Source organism: Odocoileus virginianus, chromosome 6 (assembly GCF_023699985.2).
Source record: "Odocoileus virginianus isolate 20LAN1187 ecotype Illinois chromosome 6, Ovbor_1.2, whole genome shotgun sequence".
NCBI classification, from domain to species: Eukaryota; Metazoa; Chordata; class Mammalia; order Artiodactyla; family Cervidae; genus Odocoileus; species Odocoileus virginianus.
Genome location: NC_069679.1, coordinates 60,622,376 through 60,648,587, shown reverse-complemented (window position 1 = coordinate 60,648,587; position 26,212 = coordinate 60,622,376). Strand labels below are relative to the sequence as shown.

Here is a 26,212-nt window from a genome sequence, read left to right as displayed (position 1 = left end):
TCCAATCCCAAAGAAAGACAATGCCAAAGAATATTCAAACTACAGCACAATTGCGCTCATCTCACACACTAGCCAAGTCATGCTCAAAATTCTCCAAGCCAGGCTTCAAAAGTATGTGAACCAAGAACTTCCAGATGGTCAAGTTGGATTTAGAAAAGGAAGAGTAACCAGAGGAACTGATTTATCATCTAGGTCTAACGGACCCTTTCAATTTTTCTGTAATTTTAAGTCACTCTATGAATACTTTGCAGATGTAAGAATAAATCAGTTCAGTTCAGTACAGTCGCTCAGTCGTGTCCGACTCTTTATGACCCCATGGACTGCAGCACGCCAGGCCACCCTGTCCATCACCAACTCCTGGAGCCTGCTCAAACTCATGTTCATCAAGTCGGTGATGCCATCCAACCATCTCACTCTCTGTTGTCCCCTTCTCCTGCCCTCAATCTTTCCCAGCATCAGGGTCTTTTCAAAGTCCATTCTTCACATCAGGTGGCCAAAGTAATGGAGTTTCAGCCTCAGCATCAGTCCTTCCAATGAATATTCAGGACTGATTTCCTTTAGGATGGACCGGTTGGATCTCCTTGCAGTCCAAGGGATTCTCAAGAGTCTTTCCAACACCACAGTTCAAAAGCATCAATTCTTTGGCTCTCAGCTTTCTTTATAGTCCAACTCTCACATCCATACATGACTGCTGCAAAAATCAAAGCTTTGACAAGATGGACCTTTGTCGGCAAAGTAATGTCTCTGCTTTTTAATATGCTGTCTAGGTTGGTCATAGCTTTTTTTCCAAGGAGCAAGTGTCTTTTAACTTCATGGCTAAAGTTACCATCTGCAGTGATTTTGGAGCCCAAGAAAATAGTCTGTCACTGTTTCCACTGTTTCCCCATATATGTTCCATGAAGTGATGGGACTGGATGCCATGATCTTAGTTTCCTGAGTGTTGAATTTTAAGCCAACTTTTTCACTCCCCTTTTTCACTTTCATCAAGGGGCTCTTTAGTTCTTCTCCTCTTTCTGCCATAAGGGTGGTGTCATCTGCATATCTGAGGTTATTAATATTTCTCCCGGCAATCTTGATTCCAGCTTGTGCTTCATCCAGCCCAGCATTTCACATGATGTACTCTGCATATATGTTAAATAAGCAGGGTGACAATATACAGCCTTGACATACTCCTTTCCTGATATGAAAGCAGTCTGTTGTTCCATGTCCAGTTCTAACTGTTGCTTCTTGACCTACATACAGATTTCTCAGGAGGCAGATAAGGTGGTCTGGTATTCCCATCTCTTTCAGAATTTTCCACATTTTTCTGTGATCCACACAGTCAAAGGCTTTGGCATAGTCAATAAAGCATAAGTAGATGTTTTTCTGGAACTCTCTTCCTTTTCCTATGATCCGACGGATGTTAGCAATTTGATCTCTGGTTCCTCCGCCTTTTGTAAATCCAGCTTGAACATCTGGAAGTTCACGGTTCACGTACTGTTGAAGCCTGGCTTGGAGATTTTTGAGCATTACTTTGCTAGCGTGTGAGATGAGTGCAATTGTGTGGTGGTTTGAACATTCTTTGGCATTGCCTTCCTTTGGGATCGGGATATAAACTGACCTTTTGCAGTCCTGTGGCCCCTCCTGAGTTTTCCAAATTTGCTGGTATATTGAGTACAACACTTTCACAGGATCATCTTTTAGGGTTTGAAATAGCTCACCTGGAATTCCATCACCCCCACTAGCTTTGTTCCCTAGGTAGAGAAGATCCCCTGGCGAAGGAAATGGCAACCCATTCCCTTATTCTTGCCTGGAAAATTCCACAGGCAGAAGAGCCTGGTGAACTACAGTTCATGGGGTTGCAGAGTCAGACACAACTGAGCATGCACAGTTGATGATGAGAAATATGATGGAGAATTTATTTTTATGACCAAATTGACAAGATTAGGTGTAATAGTAATGTGACACAGGATCCCATCCTCAGGGCCAATTCTTATCAGGCAACTGTATACCTAGGATATTGGACAGCCAGAGTATATCATTTTTCATCACAACCACTCCTCTATACAACAAAATTATTTTCTGTAATAATCATGAAATGAAAAATAGTAACAATGCAGAAGAGGCAGTAAGATTTTTTTCTTCTATTAGATTTTGTGCACATTATGCCACTAAAAATTTTAAAATAAAAATAAAATTCACACAACAAAAAAGAAAAAAGGCTAAAATATGTATTAATTATATTAACTTTTAAAAACAAGAAAATATTGATAAGTATAAGAAAGAATGTAATAAAGTTTTTGTTTTGAGCTCTTATGCAAATTTGTCAGTGAATTCATTAAAGTTGATATTCTTGCATATTCATGTTCAATAGTCAAAAAATCAGATATTTCTGTTTATCTATGCTCAAAATAAACTGAAGAATATTTTTTGTTAATTTCAACTTTCTTTCTTTAAGCAACAAGTATCCAAACAGCTAGAAAAAACTCTTGTTTGACAGAATCTCATAAAATAGCTATTTTACAATAAATTCCAGAAATTACAACATCATTCACGCCTTCGCTTCTTTAGGCTTTTTTTTCTAGCAACTTTCACGTGTTCTCTAGTCAAAAAACTTTAAAAACAAATAATATTCCAAGAACTTAAGTTCTATTTCCATATCTATATGATCATCAGACTATCAGTTTACTTCAAATCTACCATTTAAACTCAGAAATATTTAGTACTACAGGGGAGCTGAAAAGAGAAATTTTGCCAGAAGGGAGCCAGAAGGATTCTAAAACACTACAAACTTACTCTCAAGTGAGGATAAATGTAGATGGGTTTGTTGGGGGGGGGGGGGGTGTTCTGGGGCAGATTACAAAGCTGGGAGTTCTGTGATTTCACTTTTGTATATAATACAATATTATTCAGGAACAAAAAATAAAGATATGCTCATTGGAAGCTTATCCACTTCTCCCTGGTGGCTCAGATAGTAAAGAATCCGCCTGTAATGCAGGAGAGCAGGGTTCGATCCCTGGGTCGAGATCTCCTGGAGAAGGAAACGGCAACCCATTCCAGTATTCTTACCTGGAGAATCCCACGGACAAAGGAGCCTCGCGTGCAACAATCTATGGGGTCGCAAAGAGTTGGATACGACTGAGAGACTAACACTAACATTGGAAGCTTACTTACATGCTATGAAATTTAAAAGTAATAAAAGCAATTGTTTAGAACATGGACCAAAAGAAGACATTTTCAGGAAGGAGTATTTGAAATCTAACATTGTTCAGAACTGCTAGTATATATTGATTTTTTAAAAAAAAGACTGTCTTTTAATTGGTTTTCTTTTATTATTTTTTCCAATTCTCTATAGACAATGCAACCCTTATTGCCTGTACCTGTAACAGACCATTCCTACCACCCCACCCTTGTACATCTCTGCGGTCAAGGCAACTTTACCTGAGCTCCAACTCAAAGGCCTGTGACTCACAATGCCCTCAGGGCTATTTTCCTCATGGGGAAAAAAATGGAGACTGAAATCTTAGCACAGAATAATTTTGTTTTCATTTTTTTGAGAATAAAATAAGAAAAGTTGCTACATAATTTGAATCAGTTGCCTTCAGAAACATAATCTGAAATTAAAATAATCTAAAACCAGTCAATCCTAAAGGAAATCAACCCTGAATACTCATTGGAAGGACTGACGCTGAAGTTGAAGCCCCATTACTATGTCCACCTGATGCAAAGCACCGATTCATTGGTAAAGATTCTGATACTGGGAAAGATTGAAGGCAAAAAGAGAAGAGTGTGGTAGACAATGAGATGGTTGGATGGCATCACTGATTTAAGGGACATGAACTTGGGCTGCTGCTGCTAAGTCACTTCAGTAGTGTCCGACTCTGTGTGACCCCATAGACGGCATCCCACCAGGCTCCCCTGTCCCTGGGATTCTCCAGGCAAGAAGCAACCTAGATGCCCATCAGCAGATGAATGGATAAGAAAGCTGTGGTACATATATACAATGGAATATATTACTCAGCCATTAAAAAGAATACATTTGAATCAGTTCTAACGAGATGGATGAAACTGGAGCCCATTTATTACAGAATGAAGTAAGCCAGAAAGATAAACACCAATACAGTATACTAACACATATATATGGAATTTAGAAAGATGGTAATAATAACCCTATATGCAAGACAGAAAAAGAGAGACAGATGTATAGAACAGACTTTTGGACTCTATGGGAGAAGGCGAGGGTGGGATGATCTGAGATAACAGCATCGAAACATGTATATTATCAATTGTGAAAAAGATCACCAGCCCAGGTTGGATGCATGAGACAAGTGCTCCGGGCTGGTGCACTGGGATGACCCAGACGGATGGGATGGGGAGGGGGGTGGGAGGCGGGTTCAGGATGGGGAACACATGTAAATCCATGGCTGATTCATGTCAATGTATGGCAAAAACCACTGCAATATTGTAAAGTAATTAGCCTCCAACTAATAAAAATGAATGGAAAAAAAAAAAGAACACTGGAGTGGGTTGCCAGTACCTTCTCCAATGCATGAAAGTGAAAAGTGAAAAAGAAGTCACTCAGTTGTGCCCGACTCTTAGCAACCCCATGGACTGCAGCCTACCAGGCTCCTCTGTCCATGGGATTTTCTAGGCAAGAGTACTGGAGTGGGTTGTCACTGCCTTCTCCGTGAACTTGGGTAAACTCCAGGAAACAGCAAGGCACAGGGAGGCCTGGAGTGCTGCAGTCCATGGGGTCACAAAGAATCGGACACGACTTAGTGACTAACAATGACAAAAGCATAATAAAAATTAAACTCGGTCATATTTTGAAAACTCTGTATATAGGATGGCCTTGGCTGTAAGGTACAGCAGAGAAAACGTACTAAGAAACTAAAAACGTAGTCCTAGCTTTGCACTACCCAAAGACATGACTATGAGCACAGAAGAGTTTTCTTCTTTGGCTTCTCCTGTAGTAAACTCATGACAGTTCACTCTCCCATAAAAAAGGAGAACTGCTAAGGATTTTTCCCAGTTCTTGCAGCTTTTTAGACACATATTTTATTTCAATATTTGATAAATAACTGAACTTAAAGCAACTCACACAACTCTCTGCCTCAGAGAACCCTGCCCCCTAATCTCCTGTATCATATTTAAATGGCAACTTTTACCTCAGAAATAACCCTGGGAGGAACTTTTCTGTAACAACCCCCCCCCCAACACACACACACATCCAATCCATCAAAAATTCAATGTTTTATCCCATTAAAACTATATTCATAACTTGACCACTTCTTTGCAATTACACTGTTACCATCTTAGTATAAGCCCCTACAATCTTATCCAGGACAGTTGCAAATTTTCTTGCGTTCAATCCACCATCCATTCTCCTATACAAACCCTTCTAAATATAAGTCATATGACACGCTTTTGTTCAAAATTCTATGACTTCTCATCTTCTTGACAATAAAAGCCCAAGTCTTAGCCATCAGCTAAAAACAACCCTATGTGATCTAACTGGGTCCAATCTGCCTTCTTACATAAAAAACCTGCTACCACTCCGACCTTATCTCCTACCATTCTCCAATTCATGCTATTGCAGACACTGGACTCCTTTCTCATCCTTATATACACACCCACCTCAGGGCCATTGCACTTACAATTCCTCTGCCTTTCCTCATAACATCACATGATTAGCTTCTTTGCTTAATTCATGTCTATTCAAATATCATCCTACAAAAGATTCCACTGCTACCCATGTAAAAATGGCACTCTACCCCAGTCACTACATATCCCTTTATCCTGCTGTATTTGTCTCCAAAATACTGCCATCTGACAAATTCATCAGTGTGCTTATACTGTTCACTGCATCCCAGTACAATGTAAGCTTCAGGACAGCAGGTGTCTTCTCTGTTTTGTTCACTTGTTTCCTTAGTACCCAGAAGAGTAACTGACACATAGGAGGTGCTTCATAATCAAATGAATAACAAAAGTAAAAGAACTGATAAATAATTGATTTTTTCTCAAACAGCATGAGCTAAATACTATGAAGCTTCATTTCCCAATGGAGAAAATTACATATAGATATACAGAGTCAATTGAATTTTATAGTGATTTGGTAGAAACTGAGCAAATTCTAATAATACATGGAATTTCCTTTTTTAGGGTCCTGTATAAATCTGAATTAAAACTATATTTCATTGTAATAATTTATAGTTATAATTTAATTACTAAACTAAATAATTTATCAATTTACTGCTGCTCTTCTGAGCTTACTTTTAGAGTACATATTTAATTAATACTATGATTTAATAGTCTTAAAGTCCTCACTACAAAAGACTATTCTGGAATCAACTGCATAATTACATTTCCTCGGTGACCTTGTAATCTTGTGAGCATTTACTCTAGACTAAACAGCCTCATTCAGCTGCCCTGTGTCTGACTGTCGATGAAAGAAGCTTGTTTGACAACTGCTTCAGGCAGAAACATATTTTTTTCCATGATTGCAAAAAAAGATTTAAAACTTACCAGACTAGTGCCAGACTATACCTTTAAGCATAAGGTTCATGATAGATGTATGACTTGATTTCTAATTCAAATGCCAACAAAAACAGATACTAAAAACATTTTGCTGTCATAGCCATAAGAAGTTAATTTAGTGATACTTTCATAGTTACAACAAAGTATATATGATACTATATACACATATATATTGCATTTTTTGTGAATTCTGTACTTCTCCATTTTCTTTGATTTTCTGGTGCCCTTGAGAATTTTTCTAAAACTAATATATAAACTTTAATGTACAGAATTAAAAACAAAGCCAACAAAACAAATACCTTTTATCTATCCTTTGACAATACAAGTATAAGTTAACAGGTAAAGACGTTGACCAAAAAAACAGAAATTCTACAACATGATTTAAAACATAAGAAAGAGAAATCACTTAATCAACCAACATGATACTTAATGATGAAACACTTGAAGCATTCACCAAAAAAACAAGACACAAGAAAAACTGCAGTCATCCGAAATGTGTAACACCAAGTTAAGAAGTTCTAGTCAAATGCAATAAAATATGAAACTGAAATCAGACACAGAGCATTTAAAATAAAAAATTCATTTTTTTTCAGATGACTGGCTTCCAGATAGAAAACCTTATCACCTTAAAGAACAAGTAAAATTCTCAGTAAAACAGTCATATACAAAATGAAAACGTATTTAACCAAGAACCAGTAAGAAAAGCATAATGAAAACAATTTTATAACTACAGCTTCCTAAGTATGATATAACAAAAACTAATTTCCAAGAAATGTGTAAGATATATGAAAACCCAATAAAATTTAAACTTCTCAGTTTAAAGCAATTCCAAATGAAATACCAAAAAAAGTAGTGCTTGGTTGAATCTACGGGGTAATAAGGATGGCAATATCTTACTTGTTAACTTGTTTGGGCTTGCTTTGTTGTATTACTTGCTTCATAATATCCTATAATGAAAATTTTTAAATGTACAGAAAATTAGAAAGAACTATAGGGTGCTTTTTTGCCTTGGCCAACAAAGTTTACTAGGAAGAATAAATGTTTAAAGATCCTAAAACACTTTCAAAAACATAAAGAGCAAAGGAAGATTTGCCCCACTGTGGTAGGCAGAATTCTGAAACAGCCCCCAAGATTCCCACCCCATTGTGTGCACCTTTACATGATTTTATCCTCATGCATATGATGAATTTCAATCCTTAGATTATATTATATGGCAAAAGGAATTCTGGGAATGTAACTAAGATCTCAAATTGGTTGATCTTGAGTTAATAAAAAGGGAAATTATCTAAGTAGACCAGACTTAAACAGGTAGGAGCCCTTAAAAAAGCAAGAGATTCAAAAAGATTTCCTCCTGCTAGCACTGAAAAAGATGAAAGACACTGTGGGTTCTAAACCAGCAAGAAACCTGATTCTACCAATAATATGAATCAGCCTGAAAGACAACCCCCAAACCTCCTAACATGGACCCACAGCACCTGCTGACACTTTGATCGCAGCCACATGCAATCTGAATATAAGATCCAAGTAACCCCATGTCCAGATTCATAATTTGCAGACATTGATAATAAATAAGATAAAGTAGATATTGTTTTAAGCCACTTAAGTGTGTGGTAATTTAATGCATAGCAATAGAAAATAAATATATGACTAATACTAAAACATATCATGAATTTAAATGAATAAGAAAGTGATGTGGTTAAATAACTGAAATACAGATTAATGGAAAAGAAAGGTCAGTGGACCAAAAATCCTAGAATGTTAATCTAAAACATCAATAGGGGGGAAAAAGGACTAATGAATAAATTATGCTGGGCCAATTGATTTACTAGTTGAAAAAAATGAAGTAAAGATTGTTTTACTGTTCCTTACAAATAAAAAATACATTCTACATGGATTAAGTGATTACATGTAAATATAGAACCTACCAAAAAATTATAATATAAATAAATATATATAAAGCTTTGTGTAGATTTAGGACTTCCTAAGTAGGAGAGCAATTGAAAATTGGCAGAACATCATTAAAATATTTTACTGCTCAAAAACTAAGCTTACTTCACATAAAGCAACCCAAATGTCCATCAACAGATGAGTGGATAAAGATGTATGTGTACACACACACACACACACACAATGGAATATTAGTCAGCCATTAAAAAGAATGAAATCCTACCATATGCAATAATGTGGATGGACCTAAAGAGTATTGTAGTTAGTGAAATAAGTCAGACAAAGACAAAAACTCAGTTATTATTTATATGTAGAATCTAAAACATAAAACAAATGAATGTACATAACAAAACAGACTCACAGATACTGTAAACAAACTTGCAATTTGAAAGGAGAAGGAAGTAGGAAGAAGCAACATACAGGTATAGGATAAAGAAAAAAGATACTCAATGAGATGGATCTCACTGATACCTTCAGGACATTCCATCCAAATGTAGAAGAATACACCTTCTTCTCAAGTGCACATGGAACATTCTCCAGGATAGACCACATCTTGAGTAGCAAATCAAACCTCAGTAAATTTAAGAAAACTGAAATCATATCAAGCCTCTTCTCCAATCACAATGCAATGAGACTAAGTATCAATTACAAGAAAAAAAACTGTGAGAAACACAAACGCGTGGAGATTAAACAACACATTTCTAAATAACCAACAGATTACTGAAGAAATCAAAAGGGAAATCAAAAAATTTCTAGAAACAAATGACAATAAAACATGACAACTCAAAAACTATGGGATGCAGCAAAAGCAGTTCTAAGAGGGAAGTTTATAGCAATACAATCCTATCTCAAGAAGCAAGAAAAACATCAAATAGACAACCTAACTTTACACTTAAAACAACTGGAAAAAGAAGAACCAAAAAACCCCAAAATAAGTAGAAGGAAAGAAATCATAAAAATCCAAACAGAAATAAATGAAAAAGAAATGAAAGAAACAACAGTAAAGATTAATAAAACTAAAAGCTGGTTTTTTGAGAAGATAAACAAAACTGACAAACCTTTAGCCAGACTCATCAAGAAAAAAAGCGAGAAGAATCAAATCAACAAAATTAAAAATGAAAAAGGAGAGGTTACAACAGACAATGCAGAAATACAAAGGATTATGAGACTATAAGAACAACTATATGGCAATTAAATGGATACCCTGGAAGAAATGGACAGATTCTTAGAAAGTTCAAACTTCCAAGACTGAACCAGGAAGAAATAGAAATTATGAACAACCCAATTACAAGCACTGAAATTAAAGCTATGATCAAAAATCCCCCCAAGAAACAAAAGCCCAGGACCAAATGGCTTCACAGGAGAATTCTATCAAGAATTTAGAGAAGAACTAATGCCTATCCTTCTAAAACTCTTTCAAATAATTGCAGAGGAAGGAACACTTCCAAACTCATTCTACAAGGCCACCATCATGCTGATACCAAAACCAGGCAAAGAAAACACAAAAAAAGAAAACTACAGGCCAATATCACTGATGAACATAGATGCAAAATTCCTCAACAAAATTTTAGCAAACAGAATTCAAAAACACATCCAAAAGCTCATACACCACGATCAAGTTGGGTTTATTACAGGAATGCAAGGATTCTTCAATATATGCAAATCAATCAATGTGATATACCATAATAACAAATTGAATGATAAAAACCATATGATCATCTCAATAGATGCAGGAAAAGCCTTTAACAAAATTCAGCACCCATTTATGATTAAAACTCTTCAAAAAATGGGCACAGAAGGAACTTACTTCAACATCAGTTCAGTTCAGTTCAGTTCAGTCGCTCAGTTGTGTCCAACTCTTTGCGACCCCATGAACCGCAGCATACCAGGGCTCCCTGTCCATCACCAACTCCTGGAGTCCAACCAAACCCATGTTCATTGAGTCGGTGATGCCATCCAACATCTCATCCTCTGTCATCCCCTTCTTTTCCTCCTGCCCTCAAACTTTCCCAGTATCAGGGTCTTTTCAAATGAGTCAGCTCTTCGCATCAGGTGGCCAAAGTATTGGAGTTTCAGCTTCAACATCAGTCCTTCCAATGAACACCCAGGACTAATCTCCTTTAGGATGGACTAATTGGATCTCCTTGCAGTGCTAGGGACTCTCAAGAGTCTTCTCCAACACCACAGTTCAAAAGCATCAATTCTACGGCACTCAGCTTTCTTTAGAGTCCAACTCTCACATCCACACGTGAACACTGGAAAAACCATAGCCTTGACTAGACGGACCTTAGTTGGCAAAGTAATTTCTCTGCTTTTTAATATGCTGTCTAGGTTGGTCATGACTTTCCTTCCAAGGAGTAGGCGTCTTTTAAAGGCCATTTATGGTTAAGTTTACAGCAAAAATTATTCTCAATGGTGAAAAATTAAAAGCATTTCCCCTAAGATCAGGAACAAGACAAGGGTGTCCACTTCCACAACTATTATTCAGCATAGTTCTGGAAGTCCTAGCTACAGCAATCAGAGAAGAAAAAGAAATAAAACAAATCCAGATTGGAAAAGAAGGAATAAAGCTCTCACTGTTTGCAGATGACATGATGCTGTACAAAGAAAACCCTAAAGATAGTATCAGAAAATTACTAGAGCTAATCAGTGAGTTTAGCAAAGTTGTAGGATACAAAATCAATGCACAGAAATCACTTGCATTTCTATATACTAACAATGAAAAATCAGAAAGAGGAATTAAGGAATCAATGCTATTCACCATAGCAACAAAAAGAATTAAATATCTAGGAATAAACTTACCTAAGGAGACAAAAGAACTGTACACAGAAAACTATAAGACACTGATGAAAGAAATCAAAGATGACATAAACAGATGGAGAGATAGTTCATGTTTCTGGGTAGGAAGAATCAATATTGTGAAAATGACTATCCTACCAAATGCAATCTATAGATTCAATGCAATCCCTATCAAATTACCAACTACATTTTCCACAGAACTAGAACAAAAAATTTCCCAAATTACCAACTACATTTTCCACAGAACTAAAACAAAAAATTTCCCAGTTCATATGGAAACACAGAAGATCCCAAATACCCAAAGCAGCCTTGAGAAAGAAGAATGGAGCTGTAGGAATCAACCTTCCTGATGTCAGATTATACTGTAAAGCTATGGTCATCAAGACAGTATGGTCCTGCCACAGAAACAGAAATATAGACCAATGGAACATGATAGAAAGCCCAGAAAAAAAACCCATGCACCTATGGGTACCTTATTTTCAACAAAGGAGGCAAGAATATACAATGGGCCAAAGACAGCCTCTAGAATAAATGGTGCTGGGAAAACTGGACAGCTACATGTAAAAGAATGAAATTAGAACACTTTCTAATACCACACACAAAGATAAACTCAAAATGGATTAAAGACCTAAATATAAGACCAGAAACTATAAATCATCTTAGGGAAAATATAGGCAGAAAACTCGATGACATAAATCAAAGCAAGATCCTCTATGACCCACCTCCCAGAGTAATGGAAATAAAAACAAAAGTAAACAAGTGGGACCTGGTTAAACTTAAAAAGCTTTTGCACAGCAAAGGAAACTATAAGCAAGGTGAAAAGACAAGCCTCAGAATGAGAGACAATAATAGCAAATGAAAAACTGACAAAAGGATTAATTTCCAAAATACACAAGCAGCTCATACAACCCAATGCCAGAAAAACAAACAACCCAATCAAAAAGGGGGGAAAAGACCTAAACAGACATTTCTCCAAAGAAGACATACAGATGGCTAATAAACACATGAAAAGATGCTCAACATCTCTCATTATTAGAGAAATGCAAATCAAAACTACAATGAGATATCACCTCACACCAGTCAGAATGGCCATCATCAAAAAGTCTACAAACAACAAATGCTGGAGACGGTGTGGAGAAAAGGGAACACTCTTGCACTACTGGTGGGAATGTACACTGATACAGCCACTATGGAAGACGATATGGAGATTCCTTAAAAAACTAGGAATAAAACCACTGTATAACCCAGCAATCCCACTCCTAGGCATATACCCTGAGGAAATCAAAACTGAAAAAGACACATGTATCCCATTGTTCACTGCAGCACTATTTACAATAATTAGAACATGGGAGCAACCTAGATGGACACTGACAGATGAATTGATAAAGAAATTGTGCTACATATACACAATGGAATATTACTCAGCCATAAAAAGGAACATATTTAAGTCAGTTCTGATGAGGTGGATGAACCTAGAACCTATTATACAGAGTGAAGTGAGTCAGAAAGATAAATATCATATTCTAATGTATATATACGGAATCTAGAAAAATGGTACTGAAAAACTTGTTCACAGGGCAGCAATGGAGAAACAGACACAGAGAACAGACTCATGGACATGGGGAGAGGGGAGGAGAGGTTGAGATGTATGGAAAGAGTAACATGGAAACTTACATTACAATATGTAAAACAGATAGCCAATTGGAATTTGCTGTATGGTTCAGGAAACACAAACAGGGGCTCTGTTTTCAATCAATCTAGATTGGTGGGATGGGGTGGGAGGTGGGAGGGAGGTTCAAAAGGGAGGGGATATGTGTATACCTACAACTGATTCATGTTGAGGTTTGACAGAAAGCAACAAAATTTTGTAAAGCAATTATACTTCAATAAAAAACATTAAAAGAAAAAAGGTACTATGTATAAAATGAATAAGGAACAAATATATATTGTACAGCAAAAAGAAACATAGCCATTATTTTGCAATAACTTTAAAGCGAATACAATCTATAAAAACACTCAATCATTATGCTGTACCAGAAATTAACATAATATTGTAAATCAACAACATTTCAATTAAAATAAAAACAGGTACAAAGTCAACAATGCCCATAAAAAGTCCAAAAAAGAAAAAAAGAAAATATCATTATTTTGAATAATTTCCAGCTTCACAAAAATAAAACTGATCTTTAAACAAAAAATAAAAAACTAATTCACATTATAAACAATATAAGATAAACTTTAAATTTTGAAGGTTAGTAGTCATACTATATGGCTGACATAAAAATAAATAAAAATATTACTCCAGTAGAAAAGAGAATGTGGGGCAAAGACAGACAATTGAAAATTCATACATAGGAAGTAAAAGAGGGAAAGAAATTACTGAGGCTATGCCACAATCATAAAGGTAAAGAGTTTTCTAAGGAAATGAAACAGCATAAGCAATGGCACAAAACTTTGAGACACCATGAGGTTCTTAAGAAACACCACGATGAGAGGACTGGGGCATATGGCTAGGAAGGTAGATAGGGGTCAGATTATGCAGATAATGATGAGCCACTGAAGGATATTACTAATATAGAGATATGGCCAGATTGATATATTAGAAAGTTTTCTCTGGCAACAATGAGGAAGGCTCAAGGTGGATGACAAAGAGAATGTTAAAACAAAAAATGTTTAGAATATATTCAATATCTCATCTCAAATTCATGACATATAAAATTCCAATTTATCAATTTTTAAGAGCCAAAGAATGACCAAGAAAAGTAGTTGCAAGTTTGGCATAAACCTTCCAGATTTCAGACAATAAAGCTACAGTAATCAAAACAGCATGGTACAGGCACAAAAACAGACATGTAGATCAATGCAACAGAAGAGAGGGCCCAGAAATAAATCCACACATCTATGGTCAATTAATCTGCAACCAAAATGGCAAGAATATACAATGAGAAAAGATAGTCTCTTCAGTGAGGGGCACTAGAAAAGCTAGACAGCTAAACATGAATCAATAAAATTATAACACTCCCTCAAACTCTAAACAAAAATAAACTCAAAATGGTTTAAAGACCAACATATAGGACATGACACAATAAAAACCCTAGAAGGGAACATAGGCCAGACATTCTTGACATAAACTGTAGCAATATTTTCTAAAGTCAGTCTTCCAAGGCAAAAGAAATAAGCAAAAGTAAATGAATGGGACCTAATCAAACTTAAATACTTTTGCACAGTAGAGGAAACCATAAATAAAATGAAAAAATAGCCTACCAAATGGGAGAAAATATTCACACTCACACAACTCAGTATCAAAAACACAAACAACACAATCAAAAAAACGGGCAGAAGACCTAAATAGACATTTCTCCAAAGACGACATATGGCTAGCCAACAGCCACAGGAAAAGATCCTCAACATGGCTAATTACTGTTGCTGCTGCTGCTGCTGCTGCTGCTAAGTCGCTAGAGAAATGCAGATCAAAATCACAATGAGGTATCACCTCATACAAGTCAGAATGGCTATCATCAAAAAGCTTACAAATAACAAATGCTGGAAAGGGTGTGCAGAAAAGGGAACCCTCCTACACTGTTGGAAACTAAGTTGGTGCAGCCACTATACAGAATATATGGAGGTTCCTAAAGAAACTAAAAATAGAGCTACCATATGATCCAGCAATACTACACCTAAGGATATATATGCACCCACGATGGAACATTACTCAGCCATAAAAAAGAATGAAATATTGCCATTTGCGACATGGATGGACCTAGAGAATATCATACCATGTCAGACAAAGACAAATGTATATCACTCACAATGTAGAATCTAAAAAATAATACAAATGAATCCAGAGACAAAACAGAAACACAGACACAGAAAACAAACTGATGGTTACCAAAGGGGAAAGAGAACAGAGAGGGATAAATTAGGACTATGGGACTAACACAGACAAACTACTATACATAAAATAGATAAGCAACAAGGATTTACTGTAGAGTACAGGGAATTATACTTAATATCTTATAATAACCTATAACGGAAAATAATCTAAATATTTATTTGCCATTGTTCAGTTGTTGTGTCCAACTCTTTGTGACTGCAGCACAGCAGGCTCCACGGTCCTCTACTATTTCCCAGTGTTTGCTCAAATTGATGTCCACTGAGTCAAAGATGCTATCTATCCATCTCATCCTCTGCTGCTCTTTTTTCCTTTTGCCTTAAATCTTTTACAGCATCAGGGTCTTTTCTAATGAGTCAGCTTTTTGCATCAGGTGGCCAAAGTATTAGAGCTACAGCATCAGTCTTTCCAATGAACATTTAGGGTTGATTTTCTTTAGGACAGACTGGTTTGATCTCCCTACAGTCCAAGAGAATTTTAAGAGTCTTCTCCAACATCATAGCTCTAAAGTATCAGTTCTTCAGGGCTCAGCCTTCTTTATGTTCCAACTCTCATATCCATACATGACTACTGGAAAAACTGTAGCTTTGACTAGACAGACCTTTGTTGGCAAAGTGATATCTCTGCTTTTTAATACACTGTATAGGTTAAACTGTTATGCTATATACCTAATACTCTAAATCAACTAAACTTTCAAAAGAGGGAAAGGGAGGAAAGGGGGAAGAAAAGGAGGGAGTGAGAGAGAGAGAGAGAAAGGAAGGGAAAGAGTGAGGAAGCGGGAGAGGGGGGAGAGAGAGAAAGAGACAGGCAGAAAGAAAGAACTGAAGGAAGGAAAGAAGAAAGGAAGACAAAAAATCTCCAGGGTTATGATGAAGGTAGATAGATGGATCTTCTATTTTAGGGGAACTATACCCTATCCTATTCCCTAAAGAATGAACATTTTAATTGCTTTGCCAATAACCGTAACAGATTTGTAACAGGTCAGTTACTTCTGTTCAGCAATTCGATTTTTATCTATGTCATCTATGGCCACAAAAGAAAACAATATTGACAGGTGCTGATGGAAATCAAACAAGAAACTTTCTTCTAATTATCATCAGGTTCTAGTTAACTGAGTTAATCCAATACTGTCATTACCACCACAATTTTTTCCACAATTGATTTCACAATAATAAGTAAACGATCTCATCAAATGGTTAGGAAGGACTCTAGATATTAAACTATTACAGTTTGTCTATTTAAAGCTATCATAGTTGATAGCATGGAACTTACATCAGTGCTGTTAACAGAAGAGAGAGAAATGAATGTATGCACTTGGCTACAACATTCTACCACAGAGAAACATACAAAAATATTATACAGAAATGAAGATTAAAATTTTATTCTACAGCAATCTGATAGCAAATGGTTCACTTAAATTCACAAATAAGGAAAAGTGAAAAATACACACCTTGCTTAAAGATTATAGCTTATCCTATAAAATGTTTTTCCTTATCTCTGTAGTAGGTTCATGAATGAAAGTTTCATATTAAATAAGTCAGATATTTTAAATGGTAGAGATATTTGACTAAATAATATGATGAATTAAATGGATATAAATGCTTGTAGTTTATATTAGTTAAGGGAAATACTCTTCTTTGGCTGGGAAAAATAAATATTAACAGTAAAATATTAACTGCAAAGCAGTTGATTATTAAAAAGACACTTTCACAATGCCAATCAATGAGACTTTACTAAACTAACCACTAAAACAGTAGTCTGGGGAATGTCAATTAGCAGTAAGTTTCTCCAATGCTTGTTCCCATTACTACAGAATTAATAAAACATGTTTACGTATTGCCTTGAGCAAACCTGAAGAATACTGCCAGTGCAATCTGAACTATAATTACATATTCATGATACCCTCCTTAATGAGAAAGTCTCATTTATTCTTCATCTACTTCCCAAGTTTAACTAACTTTAGGAAAAATTCCAGTAAAAATTACCTAAAATCTCATGGCAATGTCCTTTCAATTTTATCCTTTTTCCAATTATACATGACACAAATGTAGTTCTTTGAAGACACAATGCCTCCCAAGACCTTATGCCACATACTCCCAAAATTATATAATTAAAATTATTTTGAAAGTGTCTACATCCATAGTTTTGCACCAACTAATGTGAAGCTACAAAATGCAATATTCTTAACTTCATCATGTCATACAGATTTCAAAACACATATAAGAAGTTGAGATAAGGTAGTTAATTCTCTATTTACCTCAAGAGGCAAATAGAACTTGTCTCCTCTATAAGATAACATAATATAAAATGGAAAATTTGTTGTAACAGTAAAATAGAGGAATAGAAGTTAAGAGTTTTATGGGAAGGAAGAGAGCCCATTGTAAAAGGATACCTTAGGCTTAGTAGATATAATCTTCTAACAAAGAAACAAAGATATGGACAAACATTAGAAGAGATGTGTAACTAACTATACCTTAAGTCAACTAAAGTTTATACTCCTTGTACCTTAAGAATAATACCTCTGTAGATACCAAATTATTCTTTGAAAAGTCACTTCACTGAGCAACTTCAATTTCTTTCCAAGTGTTTCTGAAAATCAGATTACATTTTAGATCTAGAGTAATTATTTAAAAAGAAGAAAGCATATGGCTTCAAATAATTCCAGAAAAGAAAATGAACTAGTAAAATAAGAAATCAATTTAGGATTTATTTTGGCAAATGTTAAGTATGAAGTCATAGCATGTCACCAAAGAGACCACCTGAGCTAATTAATCCTGGTTCCCAAAACGAAATTGTCTGTATAGAATTCAATCCATTTCTTAAGATAAAAGTCTGGAGAGAAAGCAGGTGTGAGACACCTTTTGTTTTGGTAGATACTTTTACATCAAGAAAAAGTCAATCATTCTTTAGGAAGTCTGACATCACTATTGATGATCTAGAAATTTCTCCACCAGTTAGCCAAAGAAAGCTGAAATTTATAGTCAATCTTGAAATACATACAAACTGGTAATCTAAACAGTTTGTCTTTTTTTTTTTTTTTGCCTTTTTTTTTAAAAATTTGTACCATTGTGGTTTTTTTTCCCATTTATTTTTATAAGTTGGAGGCTAATTAATTTACAACATTGTAGTGGTTTCTGCCATACATTGACATGAATCAGCCATGGATTTACATGTATTCCCCATCCCGATCTCCCCTCCCACCTCCCTCCCCAGTTTGTCTTCGTGACTGTTGTGGATACAGAATATATTGCACAGTCTGTTGAGAGAGACGAAAATATACTTCTAGAAGCCTGGAACTAACTATATTCTAAATAGTCAACTGAAAGTCCCCAACCACTAAAACAAAATAAAATCATGATCCTGTATCCTTTATTTAGACTCAAATAAAATTTTAGGTAGGAAAAACCCTCCAGCACTCCAGGCCTCAACAGATCACAGCTGGAAGAATTTGAAGCCTATGATACATGGATGATAACTTCAGGCACAACAAAACTGAGATCAAACTACAGACTCAATACTCAGTTCTCTACATTAATGGCCTGACAGAAGAAAGGACATAAATATTTCTGGCCATCAGTTTTGTTTATCTCAAGTCTCTACTGTTTTGTTGCACAGACTATCCAATAGTCAAACAAAATTACAACAAACACAAGAAAGCAAGAAAAACAAATCTATTATTAAGGCATAAAATAATCAACAGAACTGAACCCAGACATGTTGAAACAATCAAAAAGGCACTTCAAAATAACACGATTAATAAGCTGAAGGAATTAGTGGAAAAAGTGGGTAATACATCAAATAGGAAATTTCAACAAAAAGATGGAGATTACAAAGGGGAGTGAAATGGAAATGCTAGAAATGAAAACTGCAATATCAGAAAGAATACCTTTGATGCCCTTATCAGCAAGAAGGGCAAAGAAGAAGAAGAAGTAAACTGTGAGGACAGGACAAAAGGAATTATCCAAACTTTCAAAACACAAACTCAAGAAAAGATTGAAAAAACACAAAATAGAGCATTCAAGACTGTAAAACAACATCAGAAGGTTTTACATATGTGAACTCAGAGTCTCAAAATGAAAATACAGAGAAAATGGGGCTAATTATTTAATACTTTCATTATCACAAACTCAATGGGGGTTTTAGGCTTCATTTTACTTCTCTACACTTTATGCTTGGAGGTTACAGGACTTTTAAGAGACTATATAACTAAAGAAAAGAGTGTATAAGTAAATTATCTATCATTCTAACAGTAATTTCACCTTGGAGCCTCCATGTTCATACGCAAAATACAATGCGTTATGTTCAACATTGCAGTTGTGGTTTTGAAGATGCGTGTAGGTTTTACCATTTGTTTCATCTATCTTCTTTTTGTTGTTGGGGCCCTCTTCTAAATTACATTTTTTTTCCTTCATTTCACTGTATTCATTATTTTCTTTTCATGTTATATCCTTTAAGCTATTTTATTTTATTAAGAAATAACTCTAAATTATTCAGTAGTTCAGATTGAGAGAGCAGATCAAGATCCAATGTGCTCCATTCAACAAAGTTTGTACCTATACTTTCCAATTACACAAATACCTATTTGTTCCCCCCACCAAGACAGAATATGATTATCTCCATGGCTCACAAAAGCCATAACCCCAGTTCATTTCCAAAATGGATGCATATACTACAGCTTCTGAGCCATTAGGCCAGTCCTATATCATACCCTTTGACAAAACATATTTTGCAGCTCATTTCTCATAAATATAATTTCACTGTACACAACGGATACTAAATCTGCTCTTTTTCACGGCAAGGAGTTCAACTCTATTTTCATGGTTTACTGCTACTAATAAACGAAGCCCCTATTTCTAAAAAATACAAAGTGAGCAAAAATGAAGAGCTACTTCAGTATGTCTGCCAATGACAACCTTAAAAGGGAGCTAGTACAATTCAATTTCAAAAGACCTAATAAGACAGGAGGGAAAAGTAATATATTAACCTAGTATTAAGCACCATTCATTTCTTACAAAAGAGTAAAGTTCTATAAACTCAAAATCTAACAATGTTAAAGTGTCAGTTAAAAACAGAAGCAACAAAGCCCTAAACATCAGCTCCTCAATGAAAAGTTCTTCTAGACACTTACCCAAGTCTTCCTAGCATCTCAAGCTCAGGAACCTGTGGTCCACATGTCTCTATCTGCAGTGGTTGGTATTCATACAGAGCTTCTTCAAGTTTCTGAATGGGTGCTAATGAAATATGCTGACCCTGTTAGAAAAATGAAATAAAATAATACTTGTAAATATTACTTTCATATTACTACTTATTTGCAGTTTTTAAAGATGAGCTAAATTTCCTCACGTTAAAAACATTACCTGTTTTTCATTACATTACTGAAATTCTTATTATATAATTAACATACAGTGACAAATAATTTAAAGGAAGAAAACCAAATCCATCATTAAACTCAAATTTAGCCTTGAAGAGTAGTTGTTCAATGACAATGGTTAAAGTGAAAAGTGTTAGTTGCTCAGTCGTGTCTGACTCTGCGATCACATGGACTATAGCCTGTCAAGCTCCTCCGTCTATAGGATTTTCCAGGCAAGGATATTGGAGTGGGTAGCCGTTTCCTTCTCCGGAGGATCTTCTCGACCCAGGGATCGAACCTGGGTCTCCTGCAGTGCAGGCAGATTCTTTACATCTGAGTCACCAGGGAAGCCCAATGTCAATAGCAGAATTCACCAAATATATAAGCATAATCTATTCTCACATTTCCCTATTACAATTTTGATAATTTATGCTTTCTTGAAAGTCTTAGGGAGCACAGTAATGAAATTATTATGTGCAAAGTTTTGTCACAGAAATGTCTATTCTGAGTCTATAATGGAATTACTTACTTATCAAATGTGTGTATTTGATGTCTACTTACACATATACACACAAACAGCAAAGTTTATGCTAAAAACTAAGCTGGATAAAATATCCACATATTTTTCTGAAAAGAACTACTGGAAAACTAAAATTAAAAGACCATATTTAATTAAAAATATACAAAATAAAATGCCACTCAGCTACATAGCACCATTACATTGAGATTTCCATATTTATAATCTGAGTATAGAATTCTAATTTTTGAATATGTGTGTTTTTTTTTACAGTCCATGTTTTCTGATTCTAACTATAGTTCTGTTACTTTTCTTGGTATAGTTCTCATCAGTTTCTCTATGTCCTAACTTTCTAATAAAAACTAGTTCTTACAGTTATTAGTTCCAATATTTTCTAGTTTTTAATTTATTTCTCTTATTACCTCCCTTAGTTTCCTTTTCTTTTTCCCCTATATTACTAAATTGGATACATAAAACAATTGTTTTCTGTTTTATTGAAAGGAGGAAGAAGAAAAGGTAAAAACCATGACTTAGAAGTGCAGCTGAGGCAGTGAAGATTGACACACTGACAACGTCTGCATGTGACTCGCGGTTTTTCTCAACAACCTTAATGCCCTGCGACAAGATCTTTGCTAGTTTAACATAATATCAATAGCTTCTCTGACACTGGGACCTCAAAAATCCATCACCAAATTTGGGGAAAGGACTTGAAAAAACATTTCTCCAGAGATGCACAAATGGCCAATAAGCACAAGGAAAGATGACTAACATCACTAGTCATTAGGAAAATCCAAATCAAAACTATAATGATATACGCCAACCCTCAGTATCTCTGGAGGTGGAGGGAAGGTCTGGTTCCAAGATCCAGATACTAAAATTCACAGAAGCTCGTCTCTTACATAAAATGGCATACTAGTACAGTCAGCCCACTCCATCCCCAGATTCCTCATCCCTGGGTTCTTTGTCCACAAACTGACCAAACCCAGATGGAATTTCATGGTTGGTTGAATCCATGGATGTGGAACCCACAAATACAGAGGGCCGCACTGTAGCACTTAACACCCACAGCTATTTAGGATGCCTATTATCCAGAACAAAAACAAAAAACACAAAAAATAACAAGCATTGGCAAGGATGTGGAGAAACTGGAACATATGTGCATTGCTAATGGGAATGTAAAATGGTGCAATTAATACGGAAAACAGACAGCAATTCCTCAAAAGATTAAATATAAAATTACCACATGAGCCAGGCTTTCCTGGTGACTCAGAAGGCAAAGAATCCACCTACAAAGCAGGAGATCCAGGTTCAATCCCTAGGTTGGGAAGATCTCCTGGGGAAGGAACTGGCTACCCACTCCAGTATTTCTGCCTGGAGAAATCCCCAGAGGGACAGACAGGCTACAGTCATGGGGTTGCAAAGAGTCAGACACAACTGAGCAACTAACATTTGCACCTGCACTACCATATGAGCTAACAACTTCATTTCTTGGTTATACCCAAAAGGAAGGAAAGCAAGAACTTAAAACAGTCGTGCTCATAGCAGCATTATTCACAATAGCCAAAAGATAAAAGTAACCCATGTTTCTATCAATTAATTAATGAATAGGGTATACAACATTATGGAGTATTTTGTTGCTGTTCAGTCACTAAGTCATGTCCGACTCTTTGTGACACCATGGAATGCCACACCAGACTTCCCTGTCTTTCACCATCTCCCAGAGTTTGCTCAAATTTATGTCCACGAAGTCAGTGAGCTATCTAACCATCTCACCCTCTGCTGCCTTCTTCTCCTTTTGCCTTCAATCTTTCCCAGCATCAGGGTCTTTTCTAATGAGTCGGCTCTTCACATCAGGTGGTCAAAGTATTGGAGTTTCAGCTTCAGCACCAGTCCTTCCAAGGAATAGTCAGGACTGGTTTCCTTTAGAATTGACTGGTTTGATCTCCTTGCTGTCCAAGGGACTCTCAAGAGTCTTCTCTAACACCACAGTTTAAAAGCATCAATTCTTCAGTGCATAGCCTTCTTTATGGCCCAACTCTCACATCCGTACATGACTACTGGAAAAACCATTAAGTTTGACTATATGGACTTTTGTTGATAAAGTGATGTCTTTGATTTTTAGTATGTGCCTAAGTTTGTCATAGTTTTTCTTCCAAGGAGCAAGTGTCTTTTAATTTCATGGCTTCAGTCATCCTTCACAGTGATTTTGGAGCCCAAGAAAAGAAAATCTGTCACTGCTTCCACTTTTCCCCCTTCTATTTACCATGAAGTGACGGGACTGGATGCCATGATCTTAGTTTTTTGAATGTTGAGCGCTTAAGTCAGTTTTCTGACTCTACTCTTTCACCCCACGTTGAAGATCTTTAGTTCCTCTTTACTTTCTGTCATTAGAGGGTATCATTTGCATATATAAAGTTGTTGATATTTCTTCCAACTCTCTTGATTCCAGCCTGTGATTCATCCAGCCTGGCATTTCCCATGATGTAACTGTAAATAAGTTAAATAAACAGGGTGACAATATACAGCCTTATTGGACCCTTTTCCCAATTTTGAACCGGTCAGTTGTTCCATATAAGGTTCTAACTGTTGCTTCTTGACCCGCATCCAAGTTTCTCAGGAGACACGTAAGGTGGCCTGGTATTTCCATCTCTTTAAGAATTTTCCACAGCTTGCTGTGATCCACACAAAGGCTTTCACATAGTCAATGAAGCAGAAGCAGATTTTTTCTGGAATTCCCTTGCTTTCTCAATGATCTTACAAATGGCAATTTAATATATAGTCCTTATGCTTTTTCTAAATCCAGCTTGAATAATGGAATATTATTCAGTCTTAAAAAGAAAAGAAATTTGATATGTGCTAAAACACTTATGAACCTTGAAGACATTATGCTAAGTAAATGAAATAATCCAGTCACAAAAAGGACAAATATTGTATGATTCCAATTATATGAGGTTCTTAGAGTAGTCAAATTATAGATACACAAAGCAGAATGATGACTGCCAGAGACTGTGGGGAGGCAAGGGATGAGTTAGTATTGAAATGAGTTAGTATTTAAATGAGTACAGAGTTTCAAGGGGAGAAGATAAAATCTTGGAGATGAATGGTGGTGATGGGTGCACACTGTGAATGCCCTTCAAAACAGTAGTAAAGTTTATGTTATGTATATTTTACCACAATTTTTAAAAATGGGTTTTAGATATTTGGTTTGCTCATTTATGTGGCTGAAATAATAAACATTAAAAAAGAAGATAAAAGTGAGATATAGGAAAACACCATTATTTTAACCCTGAACCTCCATATGTTTCACAGCCTTTCTAAATAAACTTGAAACTGTCAAGCTACATCTTGTATCACCTCTCAGTAATCCAATTTCTGAACAACAAATCTGAGTACAGAGTATTACATAGGTTAAAAAGGGGTCTGCCTAAGCAAGACATTTTGAGTGGCACTGTGACATCCCTATTTCAAAGTGTCTTCTTCATAAGTTACCAAGAACTGTATTCTCCCACCTCATGATACAGAAGTCCAGTATTCCTGTCACAGTTTTGGGTTAAAAAAAGAAGAAGAAGAAGAGAACAAGTAAAAGAAAAAACTATAAGAGTTTTAAAAGGTCACCTATTATAGCTACCCCCATAACACAGTAATCTAGATTACACTGATTACTCCATTTTCACATTATAAATTAGGAAGCAAGGCCCAGGAAAGATGATACAAAATGGATAGTTCCAAGAGCCAGAATACTTTTCAGGGAAGGCAATATTCAAAAAAAGAGAGACTCTCTTAAGTCATTAAACTGGTAGTCAACATATTAAAAGTAGTTATTCTCTATCAGTAATGATACCCAAGTTACTTAAATTATTATGTCATATAATCCAGTCTTTTCTGCAAGTCTGTGGGTACATAAAAGTTCATATAATAATAATAGTTAACAATATTAACTCAGTGCCAGACAACAGCCAGTCTAAAGGCTTTCAATGCATTATTTCATTAATATTCACAATAGTTTTATGAGATAAATAGTATCATCTCTACTTTATAGACGAGGATAGGGGTTTAGATATTTGACTTCTCAAGGTCACACTTGCAAAGTTAATGGCAGGTTGAGGATTAGAAGCAAAGGGTGTCAGATTCTAAAGCCTGTGTTCTTTTCCCATAGTTTTGTTATTTTATGGTTAAAGAAACTAAGACTCCTAAAATGTAAATTTCTCCTAAGGTCACAGAGAGTTCCTAATTCCTGTCCATTGTGGGATCTACCATACCACACTGTCTTTCAACATCTTATTTTTAGACAATAAGATCACAGTTGCTCAATTTAAGCCTGATACAGTAAGTCCTAGATTTCTATACAAATTCTATTAATTTAGATATGGTCAAAATGTCATAGGTTCAAACAGAAAAAAAAATGTATTATGGCATTTAGAAAGAAAGAAACATTATTTAGTGATAATTCTATTTATCTTGAGAATGAGAAAGTTCACAAATGATACTCAATCTAGTCCCGTAACATTCAATCTTTCCCCCCAAAACTGGTGTATTATAGATGCCAAATTTCTCAAATCTAAAAGCGAGAAAGAGCTTAAAGGACAAATCACTGACATAATTAAGCTTAAAGAAAATCATCAAGAGACCAGATATCTCAATATGAGGAAAATGCTAAGGGCTTTTAAGTGACTAGTGCCAAAGTGTTTAAAAGTTTCTGGATGCAAAGTGATAGTCCTACCAAAACAGTAAGTGTGATATTACTCTAAATTATCAGGAAAAGATGGATTCAGATTAAAGAAGTCACACTGTATGATTCAGTAGTGATATTTAACATCTGAACTACATCTAACATGGCACCAAATGATATGGTATGAACCTAAGGACTACAGAAAATCAAAAGAGGAAGAATCGATGAAAGGTAGAAAACTGAAACAGTGCAACTTGTGGGAGACCTCTGAGGACAGGCGAAGTCTACAAAAGCAAGGCAATGAAGAAGACAGCAATATTACTAGACCAATATTTTGTGTCTTGAGACAATATTTAATAAACACCAGGAGCAGAAATAGATATATGGGGATGTGGGGGTGGAAAGAGACTTAATCAGTACGTTAAAGCCTAAATTACAACCAGAAAATACTCCAAGACTAATTTGAACTCACATGGTTAAATATTAGACCTTCCAAAACAATGTCAAAACATATCTTGTCTC

General features: G+C 35.7%; 1 protein-coding gene across 4 annotated transcripts in view; it reads right to left on the bottom strand.

Moving 5' to 3' along the window:
• Positions 1-26,212, bottom strand: part of MNAT1 (MNAT1 component of CDK activating kinase) — a 200,554-nt gene that overhangs the window by 68,814 nt on the left and 105,528 nt on the right. For 2 of the 4 annotated variants that reach the window (XM_020893959.2, XM_070469443.1), the window contains exon 7: positions 20,283-20,404. In XM_020893959.2, the coding sequence (XP_020749618.1) occupies positions 20,283-20,404 (122 nt within the window). Of the gene's footprint in view, positions 1-211; positions 3,090-20,282; positions 20,405-26,212 lie in introns of those variants that run through there. The other 2 variants (XM_070469442.1, XM_020893960.2) reach the window with 2 other exon arrangements.